Here is a 26,325-nt window from a genome sequence, read left to right as displayed (position 1 = left end):
AAAAAGCTCCTAAAAACAGTCAGTGATCACTGTTGACCTCCCTCGGCTTTTATTACCGCTAATCATTTATTTAAGCTCAGTTTTTAAAACCTTACGATGTAACTACAGCCCAGCACATGCAGCAGTATATTAATGACTAACCTCTATTGTGGATGGATTATCTCAGTTGTTCTCCTGGCTGAAGTTTGGTCCTTTTACAGCATCCTGCCATGCGATTACATTTGTTCCTGACCACTGAGAACACTCACGTTAACTTTTATCGAGTGGAAAAAAAGTTAGCTTGTTTATATTATGCTAACATAGCTGTGTCGCTAGCGGTCACGTAGCACATCATTTTATACCAGCTAGCCCAACTTCAGTAACCCTACAAACGTCACTGCTGTTTAGTTTTCTGTCTTCATTTATGTTGGAAGTTATAGCAGAGCTGTACGTTTGAATTTTTTTCTAAACCCCTGCAGTCAGGACATGCTATATTGTATTTAGATAGAAGCTAGCGAGCTAACTTCCTGCTAACTTCTAACGCCGTTAAATGTCATAAATTCCGTTTTCATGGATGCCTGGATGTTAAACTCAATTGTTACACCTGGTAGAGCAGAACACTGATCATTTTATTAAAGATGAAAGACTTTAGACAGTGTTTTAACTCTCAGTAATGCCTCAGTGATCATTTGATATATGGACCTGCAGCAGAGTTTAGGCACAGACACGGCTAGTGACGTCAGACTGAACAACCGGATTGCGCCATCGGCCCCTCTGGCCAACACCAGTAGGCGGTAGGGTAAGGTGTCTTGCCCAAGGACACAACGACCAGGACAGAGAGCCCGGGGATCGAACCGGCGACCTTCCGGTTACAGATGTGCTTCCCAACCCCCTGAGCCACGGTCGCCCAACTCCACCATCATTTTCTCACTATCTGATATGGAATGTTATGCTGGGAAAATTGGGGGGAAAGAAAAAAAAACCATCCATCCATCCATCCATTCGCTTCCGCTTATCCTTTTCAGGGTCGCGGGGGGCACTGGAGCCTATCCCAGCTGTCATAGGGCGAGAGGCGGGGTACGCCCTGGACAGGTCGCCAGTCTGTCGCAGGGCTAACACACAGGGACGGACAACCATTCGCACTCACATTCAAACCAAACAAACAAAAAAAAAAAAAAACCATGGGCAAAAAAACATTACTAGCTAGCACTGCTAGCATTACTAGCTAGTGCTAGCTAGTAATGCTAGCAGTGCCAATGTTAGCCCTGCTAGCCAAGAAGAAGGGCCAAAGATGGACATAAGCGGCCTGTTTGCCGAAATGACTAATCTTGGAGCTATCCTAACTAGTGTTGCGGCCGATGTATCTCACATCAAGTCAGACATGGTGGAATTTAAAAACGCTATAAGTGCATCTCAGATGTGGAAGACAAAATGAGGAGCATAACAGAAGATAATGGCAAAAATGCTAAAAAGCTTGAACAACTATGGGCCCGAGTAGACGACCAGGAAAACAGAAACCGCAGAAAGAATATTCGGCTTATCGGTCTGGAAGGAGGTTTGGAAAGTAGTGGCAGCATAAATGATTATGTGATGAAGATACTCGCGGATGGCCTAGGTCTACGAGGGGAGGAATATGAGCTGGAAAGATGTCACAGAAGTACGAGACCACGCCCGGGACCTGGTCAACCACCTTGAACCGTGCTGGTGAGATTTCTCCGTTACACTGCACGACAAAAAGTTCTCATGACCGCTAAGCAGAAGAAAGGAATACTGTGAGAGAACTGCCGCTTGTCATTTTACGAAGATATGACCGCGGAGCGAGCGGCGCAGAGGAAGCTTTTCTCCCCAGTAATGAAGAGGTTATGGCAGCATCAGATAAAGCACACCCTGGCACATCCAGCAAGACTTCAATTAACATGGAAAGGTCAACAGAGGAGCTTTGACAGCGTTGAGGAGGCAGAGAAATTCGTGCGTGAGAACTTTCGGGGATTGGGTTGGGAAAGTATTTCATAACTCAATATCAAGCAAGAGTCGTGGTGTCATGATACTTATTAATAAAAGACTAAACTTTGTATTATTGAAGGAAAGCCGGGATGAAGACAGGCGAGTGTTAGCTCTCTCTCTCATTAATGGAGTTCAGGTTGTTTTGTGCAATATTTACGCCCCAAACAGGGATGAACCTCATTTTATGGATGAGGTTAACAAGATGCTGGGGAACATGAAGGGCCAGATCCTGTTAGGTGGGGACATTAATAATGTGATGGACGAATACATTGATAGAAGTGCCATTAATGCAACCTCAAGTACTAGAACTGGGACAGCGTTAGATGCTTTAAAAGAAGATCTCAGTGTGGTAGATATTTGGAGGCTTGTTCACCCTGTGGAAAGAGAATACACCTTTTACTCTCATTCGCATAAAACATATTCCCGAATAGATTATTTTTTGATTTCTAAATCATGTGTCCATTTAGTAATAAACTGTGACATAGGTGTGATAGCTTTAACAGACCACGCACCGGTAGAATTGCACATAAATCTAAATGTTGAAAAGAACAGAACGGGTAGGTGGAGACTAAACTCAAGCATATTGCAGGACGAAAAATTTGTATCAACCCTAAAAGAGGATATAAGATATGAATGTTGGTGAATGTTGGATCTACGGACAGGCTGGCTATTGTATGGGATGCTTTGAAGGCATTTATTCGTGGAAAGTGTAAAGGCTATAGTTCTAAGAAAAATAGAGAAAATAAGGAAAAGATATTTTGCTCCAACATTTTTATAAAGTAAATTGGAAAAACAATTAGCAGGAAAATTTGAGGATAATAAATATAAAGAGATTTGTCAGCTTAAATATGAACTTCATGAAATTTATAACAAAAAAAACAGAGTATGCCCTCTTTCGTCTTAAAACTAATTTCTATGAGAATGGTGAGAAGACAGGCAGGCTATTAGCCAGACACCTTAAGCAAATGGACAATCAGAATGTTATTACGGCAATTAAAAAGGATGATAAATTAGTTACATCCTCTTCAGAGATCAACACAATTTTTAAAATATTTTATCAAGATTTATACACGTCCGATAACAAAGTAAGTATGGATCTGCTGAGTGCATACTTTGATAAAATGAAAATACCAAAAATTTCACAAGAGGGTAGGGACAAATTGGAAACTCCCCTAACTGAGGTAGAAGTAAAAGAAGCTATCCGTGCAATGAAAGCTGGAAAGTCACCAGGAATAAATGGATTCCCAGCAGAATTTTACCATAAATTTATAGATTTGCTATGTCCTTTTCTAACTAAAGTATTACATGAAGCTTTTGGATTTGGACGACTCCCTGCAAGTTTTAATCAGGTAGTAATGTCACTAATTCCGAAAGGCGACAAGGATTTAACTGATCTAGGTAATTACAGACCGATAAGTTTAATCAATGTGGATTGCAAAATTCTATCCAAAGTTTTAGCAACAAGGTGGGGAGTTTGTACTACCACAAATTATTCATCAAGATCAAGTAGGGTTTATCAAGAATAGATCTGCCTCTGATAATATGAGGAGATTACTACACCTGCTGTGGCTGAATAGAAATAACACAAATCCTGTATTGGCTATATCTTTAGATGCACAGAAAGCTTTTGATAGGGTGGAGTGGAACTTTCTGTTCACAGCCCTGGAAAAGTTTGGAATAGGTGACAGCTTTTGCAGATGGATTAAAACCATATACTCTGGTCCAGAAGCGGCTGTATTTACGAATGGGGTAGTATTTCCAGATCAACATGTCAAGGATGCAATTTAAGCCCATTGCTATTTACAATATTTTTAGAGCCATTAGCTATTAAAATCAGAGAAAATGCAGAGATTAAAGGTGTATTCGGGGGAGGCAGAGAACACAAACTGTTCCTGTATGCAGATGATGTGCTGGTATTAAACCAAGACCCAACTAATTCTATCACAAAACTATTAGAGGTGATTAATACATACTCAATGTTTTCGGGGTACAAAATTAATTGGCATAAATCAGAGGCGATGCCAGTTTCCCGGGCTTGTAGTTATAACTTAATATCGGGCCTTAAATTTAAGTGGGTGGACAAGGGAATGAAGTATGAAGTATAAATGAAGATAAAAGATTTTCTTTGGAAGTGTGGTAAACCCCGTATTAACATTAATCGACTGTCCCAACCCAAGACAGAAGGGGGACTAGCCCTGCCCAATATAGAGTATTATAGCATCTCTTTTGAAATGGCTAGATTGGGCAAACATTGGGCAGAGAAAAACAATATAGATTGGATTTTAATAAAACAAGAGTTTGCATCTCCATTCACACCAATTGATATTTTATCACAAAAAGTAAATAATCACGGTAAGACGCAAAACCCTATTTTGAAATTTTCGAAAATGGCATGATTGGAGGTGCATAAGAAATATAAACTTGTGCCATATGTACAAAAGTATGCCCCCTTGTGGTATAATCCTAAAATTACAATTGGTAAGCAGACTGTTTACTGGACACAATGGCTAAGAAGAGGTATCAGAACTGTTAGTGACCTATTTGAAGGGGGTGTTTTCATGTCGTATGAGGATATTAAAAATAAGTTTCGTTTGGAGGGTAACGGTCATTTTTGGAAGTATTTGCAAATAAGAAACTGTTTAAAAGGAGGAGTTACAATAACATGTGAAAGTAACCCGATAGAGAATTTTATGCTACTACCCCCATTTCTATGCACAGCTGCGAAATGGTATAATATTTTCCCATGGATTAAAAATAATATAAATAATAGCCTGAAAAAAAGCATGGGAAAGGGATCTGGGGTGTACAATGGATGAAGGTACATGGGATTCTATATCGTCGAACAATGGATTATACATTAGGGAAGCCAGGGGGAAATTTATTCAATACAAAATTCTTAATAGATACTATTATACTCCTTCAAGGGTGTATAGAATGGGGATTGGTAGAGATGACTTGTGTTGGAAATACCAACAAGCCAAAGGTACTCTGATACATGCCCGCTGGGAATGCCCGCTGGTTTTTCCAGTTTGGAACACTGTATTGAATTATTTGCAGGGGTGGACACTTTGTAACTTACCCAGATCACCTAAATTATGTCCTAAGTTATGTCTACTAAGAGACAAAGGAGAGGTGCCGCAATTAAATAAACACCAGTTTAGAGTGTTAAGCACTGCAGTGGTAACATGTGCCCGTGTCATCTTGGAACACTGGATGGACTCACATATTCCAACGCTTAAAATGTGGAAAGAAAGAATTAGTGGGAATGTTGCTTGCGAAAAGATGTTGAGAAAGTTGCATCATGTGACGGAAGCTGCGGTGGAACAGTGGGACAATTTTTGCACCTACATGTCTACCTGACTTGGACATTTGAGCCTAATACAACAGATGTTAAAACCTCACTGTTTTTGCTTTGTTTGTGTTTTGTTTGTTTGCTTCTTGCTTTTGGTTGTTGCATTTTTGTATTTGCGGTTATAAAATGCAAAATCTAATAAATACTTGAATTATATAAAAAAAAAAAAAAAAAAAGAAGAAGATAGAGTTGCTTAAAGTTATAAGTTATAATGTCAAAGGCCTCCACAGCCCTATCAAAAGGGAAAAAATACTAGGCCAGATAAAAAGTTTCAATTATCATATAGCTTTTTTGCAGGAGACTCATTTACCTGTTGTTGAGCATGACAAGCTAAAAAGGTCGTGGGCACACAAGTGTTTTATTCATCTCACAAATCTGGCAGGAAAAGAGGTGTGGCTATCCTAGTACACAAACAGATCAATTTCACCCCACTCACTACATATACAGACTCAGATGGAAGGTACATTATGGTCAATGGCTCTATTAATGGAGTACTGGTTTCCCTCATCAATATCTATGCCCCTAATGAGGATGAGCCAAAGTTCATACATACAATTTTTAATATAGTGCTTCAAAAATGCTCTGGTATTTTATTGCTTGGAGGGGCTTTTAACTGTGTCTTGTCACCTTATATGGATAAACAACCAAGTTCTAAAAGCCATGCGTCGCAAATGAGTAAAGCTCTAAAATACTTAACAACTGAACTGGGACTAATTGATGTTTGGAGAAATAGGTTTCCTAGAGTCAGAGATTATACTTTTTACTCGCATAGACATGCATCCTATTCCAGGATAGATTTCTTTTTTACCTCTAAAACAGAAGAGCATAGAATTAACAATATTGAAATTTTACCAATTACACTATCTGACCATGCACCGCTATCACTCTCATGGGACTTAGGATTGACACCAAAACTAAAACTTTGGCGATTAAATGCCTCACTCCTAAATGATAGCCAGCTTTGTGAGTTCATACATACTGAACTAAATACTTAGAGTTGAATACAACTCCAGAGATATCGCCCTTAACTCTCTGGGATTGCGCCAAGGCATACATTAGAAGTCGCATAATATCATTTGCAAGTGCCAGGAAAAAAAAAAACAAGGGAGGCCAGGCGGTGTGAATTGGAGGCCAAAATAAAACACCTAGAGCAACAACACAAAAAAGCACAAACAGCCAATTTGCTTTCCGATCTCAAAGTGTTGCGTAGTGAGCTTAATAGTTTAATAAACGAAAAAATTGAGGGCAATTTAAGATTTATTAAACAAAAGTACGGACAGGGTAGTAGGGCTAGCAGATTGCTGGCAATAAGACTCAGAAAACAGCAATCTTGTAATATGGTTCAAAAGTTGAAGTCGGATTAAACCCTAATTACTAAACCAAATCAAATTGCTTTGCCAATTTTTTCGAGTCATTATATGAAAATTCAGATACATAGAAAAGATCAATTTAAAAACACTGACAGAATCTGTAGCAAAAGAGTTAGATGAACCAATTCGAGAACAAAAATTTTACAGGTGATTTCAAACCTTAAAACTAAAAACAGGTCCTGGCCCTGATGGTTTTATTAACAAATTTTATAAAAAAAAAAAACGTAAGGACAAAGTCACCCCCTTATTACTGAAAGCTTACCACTGCGCTCTGCAGACTGGGACTATGGCGCCTTCCTGGAATGATGCTACAATTGTCGTAATCCATAAAGAGGGCAAGGACCCCACAAACTGTCAATCATACAGGCCGATCTCATTACTCATGTCTTTGTACAAGAACAAACAAGAAGAAACAATGATTCTGTCTTTGGATGCACAGAAAGCCATTGACAGAGTCTCCTGGCAGCACTTGAGCCATACACTTAAAAGATTTAAATTTGGGCCAAACATAATTACATGGATACAGATTCTTTACTCCAACCCAATGGCGGCTGGAACAACGTCAACCAGATTCTCACTAGAACGTGGGTGTAGACAGGGATGCCCACTGTCGCCCCTGCTGTTCGATATAAGTATTGAGTCTCTGGCGCAGTTGATTAGAGATGAACATGAAATTCAGGGCCTTTCAATTAATGGAGAACAGCATAAACTGTCCATCTATGCAGACGATGTACTTTTATACATTTCAAATCCTGCAGTTAGTGTACCTCATTTAAAAGAAATTATTAGCAAATACGGTTACCTCTCTGGTTACAAAGTTAATATTGACAAAACATTGGCAATGGACGTAGGAGGAAACATTTCACAAACATTCAAGGAGCATTGTGGTTTTAAATGGCCAAACGAAGGTATCAAGTATTTAGGAATTCAAATTCCTCACTCATTATCAGACTTTTTAAAGTAAATTATGAAGTTATAGTTGCAACAATAAAAAAAGATTTAGAGAGATGGACAGTCCTGCCTCTGTCTTTCTTGGGTCGGATCGAGAGTATACGGATCAATGTATTACCAAGACTTCTATACCTTTTTCAAATGCTGCCTATAAACGGTCCCAACTCCACATTTGATCATTTAGATAAACTTTTTTCCAAATTTATATGGGAAGGCAAACGCCCAAGGATCAAGTTTCAAACATTAAAACTGTCAAAACTGCAGGGGGGGGGATTGGCTGTTCCAAATCTGAAATGTTATTTCTGGGCAGCTCAGATGAGACCCCTGACCGTATGGATACGGGATCTGTCTGAAACTCAGTGGTTAAACAGGACAATAGGCAAAAGACCATTGGAATCCCTGCTTTTTTCTAACATTTCAATTAAAAATGTGCATATGGGGGAACGGACAGGGTCACACTAAAGACCTGGCGTAGAATCAAACAATCATTTGGTCTTCCAAAAGAAATTTAAATTTTATCAAGCTTTTCCTCCCTGCAGGGTTTTTCTCCTATTGTGGAAGACTCTGGCTTCAAAACATGGTCAAATAACGGGCTTCATAAACTTTGTCATGTTGTGAAGAATGGGCACCTGAGTTCATTTGAACAGTTTAGAGGTCAGTTTCAGCTTCCTTTTTCCGGCTTTTTTAGATTTCTGCAGCTAAGATGTTTTTTGACAAAACAGAGAATGGAGGCAAGTTTTGGAGCCCTCACCCACTGAGGAAATATTTCTAAAAATATATCAAAGTAATTCCTCCCCAAAATTGATCAGCAATTTTTATAACGCATTTACAAGTTTCAATACAAGTGCAACTTTGAATATTAATGGAAGGTGGTCATGAGATATTTTAGAACCCCAGAGATAATTGCTCAAATGAACCCTACAAATCCTGACATCTGCTGGCCAAATTGTGGTGCTTACTTAGGAACCCACTCTCACATATTCTGGTCATGCCCAAAAATTTGCTCATTTTGGAATAACATATTTAAAGCTCTCAATACAGTTTACCAACAACCATTAACAAAAGACCAACAGTTAGCCATTTTAGGAGTATTACCAAAAGGTTTTACAGGAAACGATAAAAAGTATCTCTTAAGAATCTTGCTTACAGCAGCAGATTGATAAAGTAAGAGAGATTTACCAGATGGAGGAAATAACATATGCTCTGCAGATTCAGAGAGATTTGTTCACTGAGCGTTGGCGACCCATACATGCTTTACTGTTTCAATAACTTAGCATAGGTTTGTTTCGTTTTGTTCATTTATGGCTACTAAGATTGTCACATCTTATTTAATATTGTTGTTTTGTGTTTTTCTGGAGTTTTTATTTTAATCTGTACTTCTGCATTGCTGTTCCTGTAACGGTCCTACTTTTGAACATTGACAAGTACAAGTTGCAATGTTGTAAATTATAATAAAAACTGAGTTTAAAACAACAACAACAACAACAACAACAACAACAACAACAACAACAACAACAAAACAGCTTGATGTTTTCAGGAGGGGGTCAGCAGAGCCCCCTCAGATATTTGTTTAAAAATGTGGGGAATGAAAAAGATAAAAAAAAAAAAAATGACTCAAGTAAAGTACAGATACCTCAAAATGATGTTTAGAGTAACAAAGTATCTGTACTTCCTTCCTTCCTACTTTGAGTACACTAGTGCTGCTTTAAACTCACCACAAACAGTATCGAGTACTTTAAAGTGCAGTAAACTCACTGCAGTCAGCACCACCTCTCAGTCTGAGGAGCAGCTACAACACTTAATGTGACGGAGGAAGCCTCACCTTTGCTCTGCTCCTCCAGCTCCTCCACCCTCCCCCTCAGCTCCTCTGCCTGTCGGAGCGCTTCCTCCTTCAGTCCCTCCATGCTCCGTCTCTGCTGCTCGGCCTCCACCTCTCCATCCCTCAGCCAGCTCTCCACCCTTCTCAGGATCTGACGCCGGCCCACCTCCTCCGCCTTCAGGCTCAGCACAAGCTCCTTCAGCCCTCGCAGCTCATCCCAGAGGACGGGGAGGGCTGGGGAGACTACCGCTGGCGGGGGGACCGAAGCCTCCGACCAGCCCCGACTGACGGAGCAGCAGAACAGCAGAAACAAAGCAGCAGACCTTCTCGCCATTGTCCTCCACCTGCAGAAATCCTTCAGCACAAGGGCGAGGGGGCGGAGTCTACACACAAACACGATTCAAGACAAACAAGCAGAAAACACAAAGTGCAGTTTTTAAACGTGAGTGTCATAACAAGAACAACAAGAGTGAAGGCAGAGCAGCTTCACCCGCTTCCACCTGAACCCTGCGCTCCATAAGCAGCTTACCCAAAGAACAAAGGCTCCTTGCACTCACTCGGCATCCAGTAATCATTCGTCTCGGAATAAAAAGGCTTTTCAGACCTTTCTCAGTCACGGCTTCCCACATGCTCCAAACCAGATAATCATGCAAAGAATTCCAAGTGTGAAAGAAAGAACTGTGGTTCACCTTCAGCCTTTATGAATCCGAGCGCTGTTTCAACAGCTACGCTCTCACGTCCTCCTGTGGGTCAGAAAACAGCCAACAGCTGCAATAACTGCTCACTGAGCCGGAATAACTTCAACCCGAGGCCGGGTAAGCGGAATAACATTAACCTGGCATCCAAACGACGGCGCCCCCCACAACTCAAAATTGCAGCTCAGCTCAGATGTGTTTGCCTGTTGTGTGATTTCCAAAATAAAGCGCAGCAGACAGGAACCATGTTAAAAACTGATCTGCTCTGTCGCTGCTCAGGGATTCATCCACATCAGTAAGAACATAAATCAACACAGACAAAAGAGCTCGGCATCAAAGAGAGAAAGAGCACGGATCAGTTAAAGTGTAGTTTAAATAAGGTTTAGGTAAACGGATAACAGCTTAGTTTGTACTTACACCTGCTGAGACTGGAGGCTGCATTGTGCTCTCAGGGACACAGAAAGCAGATCTGGGGTCAGATTCATCTGATACTGCCTCTGCTAGAAATAAAATAAGAGCTGTTTAGTAAACTCACAATGAAAGAGAACGAACACATGTAAACTCCACGTCAGGGAAGGTAAAACTTCACTACAAGTACACCTGAAGGAAGCCTAGGTGGGTCAGGAGGACAGTGGTAACGGATGGTTGCACTTATTACAGTCGCGCTGTACAGGTAGGAGGCTTCATGATCCTGCAGGTGGGCGTCAGCAGCATGCAGTGAAGTAAACCTGCAGATGTGAAGAATGCCTGTTGGATGAATGAACGGCACAGGGCAGACCCAGAGGGAGTGACACACACCAGCTGCACCACAGCAGGACTCATGTTATGGGAACATCTCACACACTGTACATGCTGGTGGAGACGATGCTGACTGGCCCTCTGATAATCCTCAGGACCGAATACAAACTGATCTTTATCGTTACTGGACACATCCTGAAACATTTCCATTAACTTTGACTGTAATATGCTACGTTGGCCCTGCTGTTCCGTCTCCACCAGTTTTGTTTTTCCACCAACCGTGCTGCTCGCCTGGTCCGACCTGTGACACGAACACCATGAGATCTTCCATCAGAGGAGCCTGGGATCCGTGTTTGACATCACTGGAACTGCTCAGTCGTGTGAAATCATTACCTGTCCGCTCTCACCTTGTGCTTGCTGTTCACACCTGCAGAGCACAAACAAGCAGACGCTGACGTCCCGCCAGCATCAGGGTGAAGTCTTTAAATCTATCAACACAGCACGCCGCGGCGTGAATTGTGCGGTTACTGTGGAGATGCTGTCAGTCTTCACACGCACGGCTGGCACAGGTGTACACTCACCTGTGCTTCAATGCACCTGCAGGCACAGGTGAAGCTGCCTGCCTGTACAGCAGGTGGATGTCAGCACCTCCTGTGGCCCATGGACTCTGAGGTTAAAGGTCAAAGCATGCACGCACACTCTATTAAAAACTCAACTTCAGATTCAAAAAGCAGAAAACAGGATTTTATTTCAAACGTCACACAAACTGAAACACTTCAAATAAAACATGTTCATCCATAAAACGGCATCATCATCATCAATCCCACTTCAGAGTCACCAGCTCAGCTAAAAAGCGTGAGGTGGCTCGGTCAGCTGACTCCAATCGATCAGAGCGAGCTCAGCGACACCTTCAAGCAGCGAGACGATAGTAGTGTTACCTCCTCGTCCAATCAGGATGCACGTTACAGAGCAACTGCGTTTCAGGACCCAATCACAGACAGCTGTTCTCTGTCCAGTCAGAAAGGAGCAGCAGGTCAAAGGTCAGCGTCGGGCGAAGGTTTGATTCCCAGCTGCTCTGTGATGGCAGCTCGATTTTCTAAACTGGAGCCAATCAGAAGAGACGATGACGCACGCTCCGCTCACAAGAAGAAACCTTTTTTTGAATCAGGCTGAAAATGTACAAGAAAAACTGAAAATAGTGTTTTCATAAAAACGAGTCAGGCTTGGAGCGGCCTCGGCGCCGGAGCAGAATCCTCCAACCAGAGCGCATGTTGACCTCGTGGCGTCCTGCAGTCTGCTGACGCGAGCGCTTCCAGTTTCTCATCACGACCTTAAAGGACACGTCAGGTCGCCGTGACGCCAACACGCTGGAGACTGAGCCACGCCTTAGCGTGGAGCTTACTTCAGGGATTTTATTGCAAATTGAGAGCTCCACCCCTTCAGACTGTAACAACCTCACCCCACACGTCGTCCAATCAGAGACTGAGTGGCTCCGCGATACGACCTCACAGCAGGTGAAAAAAGTTCAACCAATCAAATCAGCAGTGACGCGTCAGCAGGACCTCTCAGGTCCTCAAACAGCACGTTTATATTTTCAGAGTCTGAAGCGCTGATGGTGACCTCTGACCCCTGAGATCCAAACAAGCCCCGGGACTCCGCGGGGTCAGCGCTGGCCAGTGTAGGTTCTGAGCCAGGAGCTGACGGAGGCGGCGGCAGACGAGATCATCCCTCCGGTGTTGGCGGCGGGCTGCGAGACCTGCAGGGCACTCTGGGAAAGATCCATGGACTGCAGGAGGAGAGAGGAGGAAGAGCAGAGGTTAGAGGTCATGAGGCGGAGCCCCATAACTCTGCACTGATGTCTGAGCTATGGAGGTCACAGTGACTCCTCCCATCAGGCACCCCTGCCTGCTGCTGCTCTAAGCGCAAGTCGTCCTTCACGCCGAGTTAATAACTGATCGATAATAACGGTTACGGATCCAAATAATCGAGCAGCTCGGTTTCATGTTTGGGTTTTTCATGCTCAGGTGTGTTTACCTGTGAAGGGATGTCACAGAACCGCGGGCTGGGCACCGTCTCCCAGTCCGTCCCCAGGTCTGTCTCCTCGTCCGTCACCGCCTCGTCTCCGCTCTCCTCCGCCGGCCCCTCCGCCTCCGGCTCCACGAACTCCATGGACTCCTCCAGGTCAGCGCACACCTCGAACGGACCCGTCCTGAAGCACACAGGTAAACACTGCGTCACGCTGCAGGCCAACACCTGTGCCGGCAGCTCTGCGACACCCTCAATCAGCAGATCGCACCCATGTTTTACTGAAATCAAACACTTCACCCCTCTCACCTGCCCAGGCTGTCGTTGTCAGGGGCAACCAGAAACATGATGTTCCTCAGGGTGTGATGGAGGTGGAGCTTCTCGCTGTCAACGTGCTGAACACAGAGAAACGGGGTGAGAGGCGGGAAGACGGAGACGGATCAATTCATCAGAATCAGTCCTGCTGCGTCTCAGAGTCCCCTCAACACAGAACAAACAAACAAACATCAGTGTGCGAGTCTCACCTGAGAGAAGCACAGGTGGAGCACGTTGGTGTTGAGCTTGCTCAGAGCTCGGGTGAAGCGGTAGCGGCTCAGATTGTCTCCGCAGAACTCGCTGGGAAAACAAACAGCACAGAGCGAAGATTAAAGATGGACGCCGCGACATCGGCAAAAATGGCGCCACTTTTTAAACGTTCCCACCTGTTGCAGAGCTTCTTGGGCAGGTTGACATCCAGCATGTGGGACAGGATAGTGACGAGCTGCGTGGTGAAGCAGAGGGCGGCGCTGATGGTGTGAGCCGGGTTAATGTGGTCCAGCTCTGCGGAAACAGGAGGTCAAAGGTCAGGACAGGGTCACCTTCACCTGAAACCTTTTCAAACTAAGGTTTTCTGAGCACCCACATAAAAATACTCATTATTAAAAAAATTAAAAGTAAATGAAGCACTTTTAAATAATTTTAAAATCTCAAAACTGCAACAATAAAAACAGATAAGTTACAATAACCGTGATTTATAATAATAATGATAATAATAACAACTTCAGATAAACACAAAAACAAACTTCTGGCTGAGAGGAAATCTGAACTCAGGAAAAAAATGAGATCAGTTATCAGTAAGAGGATTAAAGCCCCGCCCCCTCACTCTTCACCTGGGCCCTGATTGGTGCTCTTCTCCTCCACCCAGCTGTAGTAGGCGGAGCAGTCTCCATTGCTGGGCAGGGCCACAGGGGGCCCCGTGATGCTGATGCTCGTCTCTCCGTTCTGGTCGTCCCAGATCCAGCGTCCTGACAGGTAGGTGGTTCTCCGGGCCTCGGCCAGCTCGCTCACCGTGCTCGAGGTCAGCGGGTCGCACTCGGCCAGGACGTCCGCGGGGTCTCTGATGGATACACACAGGGGCAGAGGGTGGGATGATAACACGTTTGCTCCATCGGTCCCATCAGAGGTATTCCTGAAACTCCGCCCCCTACCTGCTGCTCAGTTTCTCCTCCTGCATGGGGAAGATGTGGGTGGTGAGGTCGCGGATGTGCTCCCGCCGCAGTGCGGCGAGCTGGCTCAGTCGGCTCTGCAGGTCTCGGCTGCGCTTCTCCATCAGCTCGCCGAGACGCCGGTTGTGGCGCTCGATCTTGTCACGTTTCTCGCCATGGCGAACGGCCCGACGCTGCAGCCGCTGGACGTCCTCCTGACACCTGGAGAGGCGCTCGTTATCTGCGGCAGGAGGGGGAAAACGGGTCACGCGACCAGCTCACGAACCGTGTCAGTTTTAAACCTACTGACACTCACCGCGCTTCGCCTCCTCATTGCCCCATGCGACCGCCTCCTTCAGCTGCTCCACCTTCATCTTACACGACATGATCTTCCATTTCTGAGGACAACACACACATTTGAACTTTAATCTGAATGTTCACATTTTTATTTATGCAAACAAGTTAAAACACCTGAATTTATTTCTCTCATTTCTGCCTCTCAGCTGTCGGCTGATGTTTGGAGGTCAGAGCTGCCGCGCAGGTGCACCTGACGTGCTCTCAGAGAGTATGGGAGGAGCTACAGTGCATTAAAAACTGCAGGTGAGCTCACTGAAGGTGACAGTACAGAGCAGAGGAGCGATAAGGAAGCAGCCACGGCCCTGAACGCACACCTGTGCAGCTGTGAACTCACCATCTCGTCAGCCAGCAGCTTCCTGTTCATGGCCTGCACGACACTGTGAGGACAGAAGACGTCACAGGTTATCTCCACAGCTGCTGTTACCAAAAACACACAAACATCTGCAACATCTGCACAGATGCCTCAAACAGCTTCACCCGTCCTCCCTCAGTCCACAGCTGTTTGTGACATCACCTGTCTCTGTGAGCAGCAGGTTTTACCTCTGCTGCAGCTGCTCCTTCTCCCCCTTCAGCTTCTTCAGCCGCTCTAGCTTCTCAGTGTACCTGCAGACAAACAGCAGATGAGTTCACCTGCAGTAGATAAAGCCTCACACCTGAGAGGATTTTACAGTTTCAGAACCAAAAGCCAGCAGGATCCGACAGTGTGATTAAACCCAGCACACCTGAGCTACGTAAACATCTGCACCAGCTGCAGTAACAAAGAGCAGGTGGTCCCCTGAGGTCATCTCACTGACCCCAGCCTGGGAAACGTCTAAACCAAGCATATGGCATCATTCTGTAACACAGCAGCTAGCCACCAGGCTAACACTACCAGAGCAGGTCAACACACGATAACCTGAGACCTAGCAGACTAACAAAACTGAGCTAACCGGACAAATAAAGCGCAAAAAAGCTAACAGGCTAACCGAGGCTAATCTAGCTGAGCTAACAGTAACAGATGTTGATACAAAGGCTAACCGAGGCTTATCGAGCTGAGCTAACAGGCTACCTGAAAGTTACTTAGCTAACCACTGTTAGCTGCTAATGCTAAGCGCCGTTTTCAGGTTAGTTTACACCTTTTTAAAGACGAGACTGGGCGACTGTGGAGTATTAGCGCCCCAAACCTCCGGTCATGACACCGTAACTTCTGACGTTTGAGAAAATAAAGTAGAGTTTCTGATTTTAATAATAATCGCGCTTCAGTTTAGCTGAAACACCTGTTTCACCACAGCAGTGTTATTTGAGCTCCATGCTTCGGCTAATGCCCCCACCAACAGCGCAGTCAGCCACAAAGAAAGCCGTGAAAACCGTTTTTCAAGACGCAGTCGCTGCTCACAACGACGCCGAACGGCACCGACAACTCCCGTTATCCTCAGACGAAGCCGAGCAGCTCCCCGATGCTGCGTGTCCGCAAAGGAACGTAGGAACGAGAAACTTTGAGCGTGAGTCGGGGGACTTCGGCACGGGTGTTTACCTCTCTGTATTCCTGCCGTCGAAGTACACGAAGTCTCCGGCCTGCACGCAGCGAGCGCAGGTAAGCCTGCGGCGGGAGGTGCTGCACAGAGGGCAGCGCTCCACGGCTACGTACAGCCCCTCCGCGTCGTCCACGGACTCCAGCATAACGCAGCCCGGCGCGGAGTGGGCCGAGGCCGGCAGGGGAGGGCGCAGCGACGGCCGGGCCGCGGAGGCTGGAGCGGAGCGGGCCGGGCCGGCGGAGGACGCCATGCTAGCTGCGCTGTCTGCGGCTCCGCGAAGGTCGGCCTGCCGCTAACGTCTCATAGTTTAGAGCCAACGCACTGCTGTAACCCGAGGACAGTCCACCACTTCCTCTTTCCTCTCACAGCGTGACGGGTTTGTTTATCTGAGGGCGTCACGTGTGGGCGGGGTCAGGCATACGTCACCATAAAAAACATGGGAGGCTGTTAAAAGTTCTGTCCACAGAGCTCAACGTAGATAGATAGATATAATTTTATTTCGAACATGCAAATATAATTGAAATAACAACAGAAAAAACAAAACAAAAAACAAACCAAAACTTAATGTCATGTATATATCTTTGTCTACAGAATGCGTGTGCTCGAAAAGGAGTAGGATGAAGTTTACACTTTTCTTGTTCCTACCCCCTTATTTCAAATTTCATTTCTTACAAATCCATATCCAGGATTCAACATTATTTGATCATATATAGTTGACTATGTACAAGTCTAACACATTGAACATACACAAATAAAAACCATTTTCAGCACGTAAACCAGAACAACAACAAACTACATTTTTACATAAACTAATCACCCTGTCTATAACACCCGCTTAATCTCTGAGCTTGTTTTATATCTATGTGACAAACAGCTTAATGAACACTTAAGGTTGGGTTACTCAGGCCTTGATCTATAAAAAAATGAGGACACAATGAGACGACTCAGTCACTGAGAGGAAGATTTCCTATATTCATGCAATTTATTATTTTTGAACAATCGTGTGAATTTTTGTATTGATGTACTTGTCTTGATTTCATCTGTACAGGTGTTCCACACACTAACTCCTCTGACTGTAATGCTCTGATATTTTACATTTGTCCTTACTACTGGCTTGCTGAACATAAGGATTCCTCTCAGGTCAGGAGTATTTTGTCTTATTTGGAACAAGTTCTGAATGTTGTGGGGCAAAGATTTATTTGCTGCTTTGTACATTGTTTGCGCAGTTCTGAGGTCAACCAAATCTTTAAATTTGAGAATATTTAATTTGATAAAAATGAGTGAACGACTCATCAGGTGATCGGAGGGTTGGTGGTTCGATCCCTGGCTCCCCCAGTATCCTTGGACAGGATACTAACCCCGGCTCACTCTCTGATGCTCCATCGGAGAGTGGATGTTGTAGAAAGCAGTGAGTGCTGCATAAGAATCAGTCCATTTATTCTGTGAAGTTTTCATGAACTCTGCAGCCCCACGGAGATTTAAATAGGAGCCTCCCTTCAGTGAATGGGTGAGGATCTCAGAGAGGAGCATTGCTTCATTAGATTTCTTTAAAAACCTGCGGGGGGACACGTGCTGTGACTGTGGGAAATTAGAAGGATCCAATTATTGGTGTTCGTCGAGCAAACAAAATCACGAGTGAAACGTGGAAGGACAGAAGCGAACCATCGTCTCCAGGCTGACGGGGAAAGGTTGCGTGGGCTGATGAGCCCCTGCTCCGGGGTAACTCGTGTCTCAAGTCTACGGTGCCAGCGTGTGGGGCAGGTTATGATCCAATCAGGTTTTAGTTCAGCCACATCATGTGACCTACAAAGTTTTTCGTCTGTGGGGTTTGTTTGCAGATGACAGACAGATGAAACGATACCACAGCAGTGCACGCCGTCCTCACCGCTACAGGTGGGCCAATGAACTGTCAGCGTGAGACTGAGGGTTTGTTGCTGCTGCGTGTTTGTCCAGGATCATCAAAGACTCAAACATGAGCCCAGTTCACTAAACTAAGGCCGTCTCTGAATGTCTGTGATCAGTCACAGGTGAAGGCCTGCCATTCAGAATTAAACAGCTGGAGTGTTTTTCAGAATAAAAGTTTGAAAGCTGTCTGAAAGGCTTTGAAGAGCAGTTTGTTTCTCTGGAATAACGTAATCCAGATGAGGCGGTCTTTTTGTTGGAGGTTTGTATCTGGTGTGTTTCCCACGGTTACCGAAGCTCAGGTGTGAAAAGCTCAGTATTAGATTTGGGATTTTGAGCGACATCTGCTTCTTCCAAACTGTTCCTGCACTCCAGCGTCGGCCGCTCAGTAAAGACGGTTTAAAGGTCGTACAACGTACACAGCAACCTTTATTATTTTCAACAGCTGATGTCTCCACATTCATTCAGTGGAAATATTTGTGTATGAAAACACTGAAGTCACATGACTCTTAGAAAACAGATTCATTTCCTCAGGATGGTGAACTCTTGAGCACAGACTGTAAAACAAATCCCATCCCATAACTCTGCAGTGCGACTCAAAGTAAAACATATTTAGCCCAAATATCGAATCACATATGTACACAGGAACAGGAAGTGCCGTTCTCACTGCTTCCTGAAGCCCTTCAGGATCGGATAAATGTTCTCGAACGCTTCGTAGATCTCGGCTCGCTCTTTGGCTCCTGGAAGGCAACAGCTCGGTGATTAGCACGGTGTCATTCGGTCACATTTCATGATTGTAAGAGTCACATTTCTGAGACATTTTCAAAATAAAATACAGCATGGATAGTAAGCAGCAGGTGTCACGTCATCATTAAGTCATGTTTCTACAGTTTTTCTGTTCATCAAATCTGATTTTCAGACTTTTGCAGGAAGTTGTTTCTTTAAGATCAGATCCACATTTTGGACTTAGCAACAAATTAAAGATGTGACAGATTTTCAGTTTACTTTGTATTTCAAAGATATTTTAAAGATCATATCATTTTCTTTAAATATTATCGTTTTGGCCTCTTAATTGGATAGAGACAGCGGGCGCAGAGCACAAGTCGGACTCGAACCCGGGCCGCTACTTTGTGGCCACGCCCCTCGCCCGTGGAGGTGAGCCGGCGCCCTTTAAGATCATGTTTAATAACATGTGACTGCAGTCATTTGTAAATGAAAGGCCCGTTTGCAGAGCTGTGTTGAACGACAGACTTCATAATGATTTCATTTGAAGAACAGTTTTGTCTGTAATCTGGTGACAGATCAGTCCCCGTGTTGAGGCTTCTGTTTGTGTCTGTGCTGATGAACTCGGACGTGTGGAGGCGATTACCCGTCAGAACCACCTTCCCCGACACAAAGATGAGCAGGACAATTCGAGGCTTCACCATCCGGTAGATAAGTCCCGGAAACAGCTCCGGCTCGTAACTGTGGAGGGAACGCAGCGTTGGTCTGAGGAGCGCTTTAAATCAAGGTTAAACACCACGGGGATCAGGTCGGCTTCTTACCTGCTGAACTGCTGGTGGGTCAGAACCAGTCCTTCCAGTCTGATGGGGAAGCACACGTCACAGCTGGCCACCATGTTCTGGATCTTGAACTCCAGGAAGCGGGCGGGGAAACCGAGTTTCTGCACCACCCGGGCGTATTTCCGGGCCGCCAGGCGCGACTGCTCCTCACTGCACGTGCTCAGACACAGACGTGAGGGAGATTGCGCTTTAACACAGCATGCTGCTCACACCTGAACCGGGTACGCAGATGGACTGACCTCTTGGCTCCTGTGCACACCATCTTCCCAGAGCTGAAGATCAGAGCTGTTGTTCGCGGCTCACGGATCCTCATGATGACCGCCGCGAAGCGCTGAAATGACACGAGAGCGATGAACCCCGCTGGATGGCCTTGGATTCAGAATCAGAATTTTCAGTGATTTCGGTACCTTTGGGTTGTACTCGGCGTTTCGGGCCTGCAGGGCGATGAACTTCAGATCCAGCGGACAGCCCAGGTTCACCGTGGAGACGATGTTCCTGCACAGGAAGCAAAGCAGGAAGTGAAGGTTAACCCGCGCCCTGTGTCTGAAACCCGCCACTCACAAGACGGTTTGGACACCTGCATGCAAGATGAGTTTAAAGGCATTTTTTGTTATCACCACCACCAGGGGGCGGCGTTTCACCTGTTGGCGCTGCCTCAGTGCTCAGTCACAGCAGTTATTTCTTCACAAAGCTCATGACAGACTCGAGCTGTATCCCACTTCAGGGTCTGCAGCCTTAAAGGCTGCATTTTAAGGCCGATTACGTCACAGTGACGCGACGAAGGCTGTCCCAATTCAAAGGCTGCTCGAAATAAATTCATTTCCCTGAATTTTAAGGATGGGTCTGTGTATCCTCCATGTCCCAACATATCGACGGCTGAAGCGGGGCAGCCAGAGAGTAAACTTTCAAAAGTAAGTACTCAATAATATGTCACTTATTTATGTGCAAATGTTTAATAACGAAGAACATTAAAACATTACTGTTGGCCACATGTCGGCAACGTTAGTACTAAAATCGCTAATGTCACATAACTTGGTTTTAAAGCGTTTACTTTAAAATATACGCCATTCAATAGTCGACCTTAATCTTACAGAGAATGTGATGATTTTATTTTATTTATTTATTTATTTTTAGAAAGAGGGGCAATACATATTAATGAACATTTTAATAAATGTAAATATGCCAGATTATAGCCTTGGGCTAATTTCCATCTGCAGACCCTCTGGCAGGTTGGTGTTAAACACAAGTTAGTAAAAACATACAGAGACAATATTTACAGGTCATGTCACAAGGACAAAAACAGTCATCACATTATACTAGAACAAACAAATGACAAGAAGAGTGGACACAGAGGACAGTATAGATAACAATAACGGAAACACATCAATTATATTGCACAAACCCCAGTATTGCACATGCCCTGACTGTCCTGATATTGCGTTCACCCATTGCACTAACAGTTGTTTCCCTTTTTGTAATACACTAACTCTTTTTCCTGTCCAATATAAAGCATGATTATTAAACATGATCACATGTTTGTGTGTCCCTCAGCCGCCCTTTTAAGTGACTCTTAAAGATGGGGAGACTTGTACTTTCCCTCACTGACAGTGGAAGACTATTCCAGAAGCTCACTCCCTGATATGACAGAGCATTCTGTGAAAAGGTGGTCCGCCTGAATGTCAATTCACAATCGCCTCTAACAGCGGCTCGAGCCAGTCGAGACCACACTGCTAGACTTTTGTTTAATAAAATCACTCATTGGTGGAGGCGCCAGACCATGTATAACTTTGTATATTAGACAGGACGATTTAAATAATTTGAAATTAGTAAAATTTAAAAACTTGTACTTATCTAAAATTTGACAATGGTGATATGACAAAGGTTTTTTATCTAATATTTTCAATGCTCTTTTGTAGCATACTTGATGGATGGACGTCCATGGATAATTAAAGTCAGTCATATATCCACAAACACAACAAGCTGAAAGTCAGTGATGCTGCTCGGTTTGCAGGCCTGAATATGACGGCACAAGCAGGATTCACTGCACTGTTAATGTTAGCTATGTTATATTGCTGCCTCTGTTCGGTGGTGTCGAGCCAAACGGACTTTAACGTGTGTTTGAACGAGCTGACGGTTCACTCGTTAAGCTGAAAGAAAGATGCTTTAATCACAGGAGTCACACATGTGTCCACTGGACCATCTGGGAACTCTTCTTGTTTAGCACTCGTAATAACACAAACACTAAATCCTCCTTCTCTTGTGCTGTTTTGTAGCAGTGTGTACACCTGAGACTGTCACCTGTCTGTCTGTCCTGCACTCTCTCTCTGTTTCTTTCTCTCTGATTGTGGAATAAAAGTATGAACATGTATTTATAAGTTACACTTGTGTTTGAATCCTGCAGCTTATCACACATTTGATTTCCATGTGTGACAACTGCAAGTGTCCAGAGTGAGGACAGACTGAGGGACCCACTGCTGCACATCATCTGTGAGGCTTTGCACCCCTGATGATCCACCAGGACAAACTCAGCAGTGTGTGAGGAAGAGGAGGAGGAAGAGCCAGCAGCAGCTGACAGATGGAGAGAATAGACAGACTGTTCCCTGTTTGTGAAGGACTGCTAGGAAAGTTTAACATAACTAATTGTCTGTCCTGAATCAGTCTTATTAGGTAATGTTCAAATAATGTTATCATCCCAGTGTTTTCAGTGTGGGAGAAAGTACTCAGGGCCTTCAAGTTACACACTATGAAAGGCAGCAACAAGTTTAATATTCAGAAACCTAAAGTATGTATCAGCAGCAGAATGGAGCTAAAATAAATGTTTGTTTCAGTTCTATGAAGCTTTGAGTATTTTGGATTAGTAGCACTGCTGTGTTTGTTGCATCATATTGCTGTAACTGTTTATATGCTTTATATATTCTGAGCTAAGTTGATCTATAGTGTTACATCATATTCTATAAGGATGTTATGTGTTTGTAGACTTTCTGCCCAGTTTGACCCATTTAGCAGAAGTCAGCCTGTTTAAGGCTCTGATATCTATTCTGTGTGACTTAAAGCAGTTATGACATGGTCTGATTTTCTCACCCAATAAAGGAATATTTCATATATCAGTCTGATCTTCATTCTATCAGAAACAGCTATCACAGCTCGTACATTTTCTTTTTACACATATATGTAAGCATTGAGCCAAATTTAGTAATGCCAACATATTGAAAGAACAATGTTTGTCTCTTATATATAATACATCTGTATATACACTGTCAGAGATACTTGTCTTTGACTGAAGATTTAAGGTGATAGGACATATACATGTCCTGTATGAAACGTTTCCAGCGGTTGGTGTCATGGTTGCTAGGCAACCTGGGCAGTGCGATGGAGGCTAGACCGTCCCATTTCACAAACCTTGCACTTCCGGCCTTAGCGGTCTTTGAGTAGGCGGCCCTTGTGGACCGTTAAGGCTGCGTACTTTAAGGCTGCAGACCCCGAATTGGGATACAGCCTCTGTGAGCTTTAACCTCAGTGACTGGTTTTCCCTTCCAGTTGTCATCAGACCAGGTGTGGATTAATGACATCACAGCCACACCTGTCTGATCCAGATTATACTATTACACAGCTGGTTTTCAAAGCAATCCTGTTAATCATTTACTGCACTAAAATTCTGCTTTTTCACTGGAAAGAAAAACACAGCGGACCTCTGCAGGTCATCCACAGTCTAAGAGGCACAGTTCGTTCTGATTGGCTGTCTCCTGGAAGCCTTCCGAGGGGCTGGGATTATGGGGAGTTTCAATACTGTATGAGAACACCAGATGAAGTACGACTCCTGTGTTGTTCAGCAGTGACTTACTGTAGCTGCGGGATGATTCCTGACCTCTCTGTCACAGGGGTCATGGGGGTCATAGGGGTCATGGGGGTCATGGGATAGAAGGGGGAGGCCCTGGTCCCCGCTCCTGATGTGGACATCTCCTGTGTGCCCTCGGCGGTCGTGGATTCCTGGGAGTTGTAGTCCACACCAACGCCGCTGTCCTGAGACATGTCCAGAGCTGCAGACCCGCCTTCCTCTCCTGGAATAACACGGCGTACAGGTGAGACGCGGATGTCACTGGCTGCTGGGTTGTACACGCCCACTGTCTGGTGATGTCATACCTGATATGTCATGGCTCGGTTCCTCCTGCGTGCTGAGCTCGTCGGGAAGGAAACTGAGGTCAAGCTCGTCACCGGCCTCACCGCTTGCTCCGGGCTTCTCTGACGGGTAGGCGGGGTCCTGTGAAATGAGGGCAGGGCTTTGAAGACTAAGCCCCTCCACCAGCATAAAGCTGGAGTCCTACAGGAGAAAAAAGCCTGAATAAGAGTTTGATTATACATTTGTGTTTGAGTAAGCCACCTGTACCATCTGCTATTTTCTCCAAGTTCATCTCCTTTTTAATTTTATGACCACTGCTTTCATTAAATTTACTGATTTGTTCTCAGATGACTCGCACTAGTTCTTTGATAGTTGTGCAGCTCGTGTTCAGTTTGAATGGGCTTTGACTTAAAGGTGATGTTCTTCCTCTGAGTTCAGGACTGTCTGCAGGATTTTGAACACACATTCACACTTTTCACAGATCCGAGATGTGAACAGAACGAGCACAGACGGGAAACAGAGTGGTCACATTTACCTGCACAGTCATTCAGTATAGAAGCTCAGAGGACCCAAAGCTGGCCTTCAGTACCAAATCTACACTCGACTGCTGGTTTACTTCATGTTTCATGGCTTTTGTTTTTACAGATGTACGCTGGCTCCATTAAGATTGGACTACTCCGGCTTTCACTGCACATTTTCTGTTTTAATGAGCAGAACAAACTTTCAGAGGCTCAGGGGGAGGACTGAAGACCAGAGAGAGTCCAGACTCACCCAAACCTGCTGACGTCACCTCTGTCTCACACTCACGTTTGCAATGGAGTCTTCAAAGTAACGCTCCAACGCCGACTCGTCCATGACGCCACAGCATTTGACCTGATCCAGGTAACCATCGACAGCCTGAGCCAGACCTGATCTCAGCAAAGGTGCGTCCAATCAGGCACTCAGAGGCTGAGCAGGAGGACTCACCTGCTGACAGCTTCCTGTTTGCTGACTCAAACAGGCTGCTCCTGTCTGTCATACTTTACATTTTAAATCATCACCTTTATTTTCACCTGTGGGGGGTGGAGCCTCACACCCGAACTTCCTTTGCTTCCTCTCACTTTTCTGCTTCTTTACTGATTTTTCTGATGAAGCAGAAAAAAAAAGAGAAAAAGCCCCTGACAGTGACGCATGTTTCACTTCCTTTTTGAATAAAGTTTTAACCTCCTAGGACCTGGCGTCCACATATGTGGACATCACATTTTGGGTTATTTAGACCAAAATACTCAATTTTGCTCTACAAGGGCCTGATATCCACTTACGAGGACATTATACTGCTACTGTTCTATCAAAATTTTAAACAAATATCCTCATATGTGGCTCTTATTTTTTTAAAAACAAAAATAAGGTAAAAAAAAACAAACAAATCTGGTAATTCTTTGTTTTTACATTCTTTGGACCCCAATATACCCAAATATCAAAGAGAAATTAAAAATGCATGTCGTGGAAGAGTTCGGGTCTTAGGAGGTTAAAGAAGATCACGTGGTGTTTCACTACTCTGCTGGAGGTCGTGCACATGCTCCCACCTGCCAATAAATAGAATAGAATAGAATAGAATAATCCTTTAATTGTCCCACAAGGGCAAATTTGGTTGTAACAGCAGCCAAAAAGACACATATACAAACAGTACACAGGACACAGAACAGAAACATACACAATTTTTCTTACATATTTACATTAGGGACAATGGTTACTATAAACAGAGTACTGTACAGTTATTAAATTAAATATAAATAACTACAGATAAGAGGCAAACCAGGTTGTAGTGCGAATCGGTTGATTAACTTATTGCAGTTACAGCACAGATGTAAACATCTATGATTGTTGGGAGCAGTCTTGATTGTACAGTCTGACAGCTGCAGGGAGGAAGGACCTGCGGAAACGCTCCTTCATGCATCGAGGATGCAGCAGTCTCTCACTGAAGGAGCTCTGCAGTTCAGCAACATTTCCATGCATGGGGTGGGAGGCTCTGTCCATCAGAGATGTTATTTTGGCCAGAGTCCTTCTGTCTCCCACCACCTGCACTGGGTCCAGGGTGCATCCCAGAACAGAGCTGGCCTTCCTGATGAGTTTATCCAACCTCTTCCTCTCAGCTGCCGATAAACTGCTGCTCCAACATACCACACTGTAAAAAATGACAGATGCCACCACAGAGTCATAGAAGGTCTTTAAAAGCGCTCCCTGTACTCCAAATGACCTCAGCCGCCTCAGCAGGTAGAGTCTGCTCTGACTCTTCCTGTAAAGAGCATCAGTGTTGTGGCTCCAGTCCAGTTTATTATTCAGGTAAACACCCAGGTACCTATAAGAGTCCACTATCTCAATGTCCACTCCCTGGATGTTCACCGGTGTCGGTGTGGTGGGTCTGCGTCTCCGGAAGTCCACCACCAACTCCTTGGTTTTCCCGGCGTTGATCAGCAGGTGGTTCTGCTGACACCAGT

The 26,325-nt window shown here is 44.5% G+C and overlaps 3 protein-coding genes across 4 annotated transcripts in view; all 3 read right to left on the bottom strand.

Annotated features, from left to right (window-relative positions):
- LOC116328006 (COP1-interactive protein 1-like) overlaps positions 1–11,560 on the bottom strand; it is a 33,493-nt gene extending 21,933 nt beyond the window's left edge. The window contains exons 1-6 of the mRNA XM_039603369.1: positions 11,490–11,560; positions 11,188–11,335; positions 10,771–10,898; positions 10,588–10,670; positions 10,005–10,373; positions 9,479–9,858 (exon numbers count right to left, since the gene is read on the bottom strand). Of these exons, the coding sequence (XP_039459303.1) occupies positions 9,479–9,858; positions 10,005–10,039 (415 nt within the window). The 5' untranslated portion in view covers positions 10,040–10,373; positions 10,588–10,670; positions 10,771–10,898; positions 11,188–11,335; positions 11,490–11,560. The remainder of the gene's footprint in view (positions 1–9,478; positions 9,859–10,004; positions 10,374–10,587; positions 10,671–10,770; positions 10,899–11,187; positions 11,336–11,489) is intronic.
- A 70-nt stretch (positions 11,561–11,630) lies between these two features.
- On the bottom strand, positions 11,631–16,654 carry atg14 (autophagy related 14). Its single transcript, XM_031749704.2, has 11 exons — positions 16,267–16,654; positions 15,294–15,356; positions 15,088–15,130; positions 14,713–14,794; positions 14,400–14,637; positions 14,082–14,308; positions 13,635–13,752; positions 13,458–13,548; positions 13,243–13,328; positions 12,943–13,117; positions 11,631–12,694 (listed from the first exon to the last, which is right to left on the bottom strand). The coding sequence occupies exons 1-11, from the start codon at positions 16,515–16,517 to the stop codon at positions 12,572–12,574; spliced, it is 1,497 nt and encodes a 498-aa protein (XP_031605564.1). The 5' UTR covers positions 16,518–16,654; the 3' UTR covers positions 11,631–12,571.
- Positions 16,655–16,742: 88 nt separating this feature from the next.
- tbpl2 (TATA box binding protein like 2) lies at positions 16,743–24,844 on the bottom strand. Of its 2 annotated transcripts, XM_031749735.2 has the most exons (8): positions 24,656–24,844; positions 23,872–24,049; positions 23,573–23,789; positions 20,139–20,226; positions 19,971–20,062; positions 19,714–19,881; positions 19,539–19,633; positions 16,743–18,909 (listed from the first exon to the last, which is right to left on the bottom strand). In XM_031749735.2, the coding sequence occupies exons 1-8, from the start codon at positions 24,701–24,703 to the stop codon at positions 18,833–18,835; spliced, it is 963 nt and encodes a 320-aa protein (XP_031605595.1). In that variant the 5' UTR covers positions 24,704–24,844; the 3' UTR covers positions 16,743–18,832. The 2 variants fall into 2 exon arrangements, with proteins under 2 accessions (XP_031605595.1, XP_031605593.1); XM_031749733.2 differs by having other exon boundaries at positions 16,743–19,633.
- Between the last annotated feature and the right edge of the window lie 1,481 nt (positions 24,845–26,325).

Source organism: Oreochromis aureus, linkage group 19, assembly GCF_013358895.1.
Source record: "Oreochromis aureus strain Israel breed Guangdong linkage group 19, ZZ_aureus, whole genome shotgun sequence".
NCBI classification, from domain to species: Eukaryota; Metazoa; Chordata; class Actinopteri; order Cichliformes; family Cichlidae; genus Oreochromis; species Oreochromis aureus.
This window is presented reverse-complemented; position numbering and strand designations above follow the sequence as displayed.

Bases quoted from the DNA above. Each gene is read 5' to 3' on its own strand.
- tbpl2 (XM_031749733.2), bottom strand. From the start codon at position 24,703: ATGGACGAGTCGGCGTTGGAGCGTTACTTTGAAGACTCCATTGCAAAC. The intron at 24,050-24,655 runs GTGAGTGTGAGA...TTTCTCCTGTAG, and splicing joins TTGAAGACTCCATTGCAAAC to GACTCCAGCTTTATGCTGGT. The intron at 19,634-19,713 runs GTAAGAAGCCGA...TTCCCTCCACAG, and splicing joins ACCCACCAGCAGTTCAGCAG to TTACGAGCCGGAGCTGTTTC.
- atg14 (XM_031749704.2), bottom strand. From the start codon at position 16,517: ATGGCGTCCTCCGCCGGCCCGGCCCGCTCCGCTCCAGCCTCCGCGGCC. The intron at 14,638-14,712 runs GTGAGTGTCAGT...CTCCTGCCGCAG, and splicing joins CAATGAGGAGGCGAAGCGCG to ATAACGAGCGCCTCTCCAGG. The intron at 13,549-13,634 runs GTGGGAACGTTT...TTGTTTTCCCAG, and splicing joins CCCAAGAAGCTCTGCAACAG to CGAGTTCTGCGGAGACAATC.